Genomic DNA, 2802 nt, shown 5'->3' on the forward strand with positions numbered 1-2802 from the left:
GATCGGGGTCCCGACGTGGAGACGGATGTAATCTGGACCTGAGAGGAGACAGAAGAGTGAGAAACCAGGTTCGAGCATGCCCTCAGCCCAGTCTTTAAGGACGGAGGTGGTTCCTCTCTCTCCTCGCAGCATTTCTCTCTCCCCTTCTCACCTCATCATCTTCCTCTAGGGCTGGGGCTGGCAAGGGAGCCCCTCTCCTAGCCTCCTCCATGGGGACCGGGGCTCCAGGGGCCCCATCCTGCTCGGCCTCCCACTCCTGCAGCACCTCCTCCAGATTGAAGCGGCGCCGGTAGCTCACAAAGAAGGTCTTCACCTGGGTCAGAGTCTTGTTCCCAATCACCTCTGCAATAGCCCCAAAGTCTTTGCCATACCTACGGATGGCTGCAAGGGTCAAAAGGGCAGCAGAGTGTGAATACCGCCTTAGATCTAGTTACTTTCCTGATCCTTCCCCTCTGCCCCAGCTCCCTGGGGGGAAGGAGACACTCCTGGGGCCCTCTGTCCTCCCCAGAGCCTCACCCACCTTGTACGGCCAAGAGCTGCTCATCCGTGGTCCAGCGGGAGTTGAACTTGGTATTGGCCTACAGAGCAAGGCACGGATCCTTGAGACTCAAATATAGGGGAACAGAGGGCCTGCTCTCCAAACAAAACTCCCCTTTCTTGCTCTGCTGCCAGACTCCCTCCTGCCCCTCAAACTTGGAAGAGCAGCCTCACCTCAGGGGGGCGGAGTGGATCAATGCCGCCCTCCAGGGCTTGGCGGAGGCTGCTATTGGTCTGCTTCATGCTTTGCACCTGGGAAGGTAAGTCAAGGGAGGGCCATCATAGCAACCCTCACACAGCCATTTACCTCATCTCATCGCTCACAACCATTCAGCAGGGGAGACACACGGGTTCGCCCCTTTTCAAAGACTAGCATTATTGATTTATTTTTTAATGACCAAAAAAGAACATCAAGTTACCCAGAAACCCAGAGGATGGGGAAGATGCAGGCCTGGCAACCACACAAACTCCCTTACACCTCAGCTGCCCCCAGTCAAGAGTTCCCACCTGCCGACTGTCACCTCTCACAGCTCCTCCCTTCCCTGGGCCCCCTACCTGGCGCTTGAGGGAGATGAGCTGGGAGTCAAGGCCTCGAAGCGTGAGGTTAGCAAGGTCCGGGCTCCCCGACACTGCGGTGAGGCCCTCGGGGCTCAGGTACATGCCTTTGGGCGGGCGCCTCCGAGTTCTCAGAGGATGATGGCGGTACTGGGAGCCCTGGGCCTCCTTCTTTCCTGGGCCTGGGCGGGCATTCAGGGGCCGAGAGGGCAGAGGCTGCCAGGGAAAAAAGAAGAGGTGGGCGGCGCAGAGCCCAAGGAGAGGGCAGGCCAGCAGGCGGGCCAGCAGAGTCTACCCCCTCACCTCTCTCTTGGGGTCTCCAGCGTCCGGCTCCCCCTCACTCACGGCTCCTCGTCCCTCTTCAAGATCATCGCTGCTTACACGGGGGCCAAGGAGCGGGTGAGGCAGGGGCTAGGGCCTGCAGGAGCGCCGTCTACCCCCACCTACAGCTGCCCTGGGCCCCCACCTGTCTTCTTTGTCCTTTCGGCCCCCAAGCCGCCGAGCCTGTCTGTCCATCACACTGGTCCGGCTGCGGGTCTTCTTCCAAGAGTAGTAATACTTCACCAGGCTAGGAATCAGCTTGTCAGGCAGCTGGGGGCAGGGGGAACACCAGAGGCTGGAGCCCACCTAAGACTCCAGGCCCCGGGAAGGCTTATCAGAAAGAAGGGGCCAAGGAGCGCCAATAGGGGTAGAGGGCTTTACCATCTGCTGGATCCGCTGGAAGCACTTGCCATGGAAGCCAAAGGCCTGTTCAAACAGCACCTTGTCCTCTACCGTCCACTCATCCGGGAATGGGGTGAAGTTGGCCAGGTCAGCCAGCGACTTCTCTACGTCGTGTTTATGCCACAGGAGCATGCCCAGTGCCTGGCCCAGGAGAGAGGAGGACTCAGGCTCAGCTGCCCCTAGCACGGTGCTGTCTCCTCCCCGAATCCCTGCGGGACGGAGGCTCACCTGCTCGATGTTGTAACCGTGCTTCTCCTTGGCCATCGCAATGTACTTGTCAACTGCAGAGGCGGGAGGAGCCAGCTCTTGGAGGAGGGGTTACAACTCCTAACCCAGGCCTGTCCAGACAGGGGTATGCCCCCAGGGACTAGGCCCCTGACCCTGAGCCCCAGGGCAGGGGTTGAACCCACATGTCTCAGCCTCTAGCCCACTTCAGAGAAGAGCCGGCCGGCAGCTGATAGGAGAACCAGGCCCCCAGCTCCCAAGGGTATGCATGAACCCAGGGTCCCACCCCACTCACGCTTGGCATCTGACACACAGTGGTTGGGGGACCACACCAACATCCCCTTCAGCTCCTTGTTACTGTAGCGTGCGGGGCTCTCTGAAAGGCAGAGGACAGAGGACACCATCACCCGGGTGGCCCTGCCCTGGACCCATGGCCAGAGGGTGGTGGAGTGAGGCCTGTGAGGTGAGGCCCAGAGGGGAAGGAGGGGCAGAGAACCAGACAGGAAGGCAGAGCAGGAAAACTAACCATGCCACAGGGCCGGCCACCCACACCCGCCTGTCCCACCAGTGGGCGCCAGTCAAGGGCTCCCCCAGGTGGGGCCCAGGGCCAAGCCACGGGCCTTCAAGTCCCCTCCCTTCACAGCCTGTCCTGCCACTCACCAGGCTTGCACTCCGGAATTACGGCCTGGTAATTGGTTCCAACGCGGATCATGCTGTCTGTGGAGCCAGGGGGAGGCAGTCAGGACTCCCGGGAGGGAGGGG

General features: G+C 60.7%; 1 protein-coding gene across 1 annotated transcript in view; it reads right to left on the reverse strand.

Annotated features, from left to right (window-relative positions):
- RCOR2 (REST corepressor 2) overlaps positions 1–2802 on the reverse strand; it is a 5582-nt gene that overhangs the window by 1935 nt on the left and 845 nt on the right. The window contains exons 2-12 of the mRNA XM_010838085.1: positions 2701–2757; positions 2336–2416; positions 2044–2096; positions 1795–1956; positions 1559–1683; positions 1396–1465; positions 1093–1308; positions 712–789; positions 521–578; positions 152–381; positions 16–38 (exon numbers count right to left, since the gene is read on the reverse strand). Of these exons, the coding sequence (XP_010836387.1) occupies positions 16–38; positions 152–381; positions 521–578; positions 712–789; positions 1093–1308; positions 1396–1465; positions 1559–1683; positions 1795–1956; positions 2044–2096; positions 2336–2416; positions 2701–2757 (1153 nt within the window). The remainder of the gene's footprint in view (positions 1–15; positions 39–151; positions 382–520; positions 579–711; positions 790–1092; positions 1309–1395; positions 1466–1558; positions 1684–1794; positions 1957–2043; positions 2097–2335; positions 2417–2700; positions 2758–2802) is intronic.

The sequence above is a fragment of the Bison bison genome, unplaced genomic scaffold (assembly GCF_000754665.1).
Source record: "Bison bison bison isolate TAMUID 2011002044 unplaced genomic scaffold, Bison_UMD1.0 scf7180017864089, whole genome shotgun sequence".
Classification (NCBI taxonomy): domain Eukaryota; kingdom Metazoa; phylum Chordata; class Mammalia; order Artiodactyla; family Bovidae; genus Bison; species Bison bison.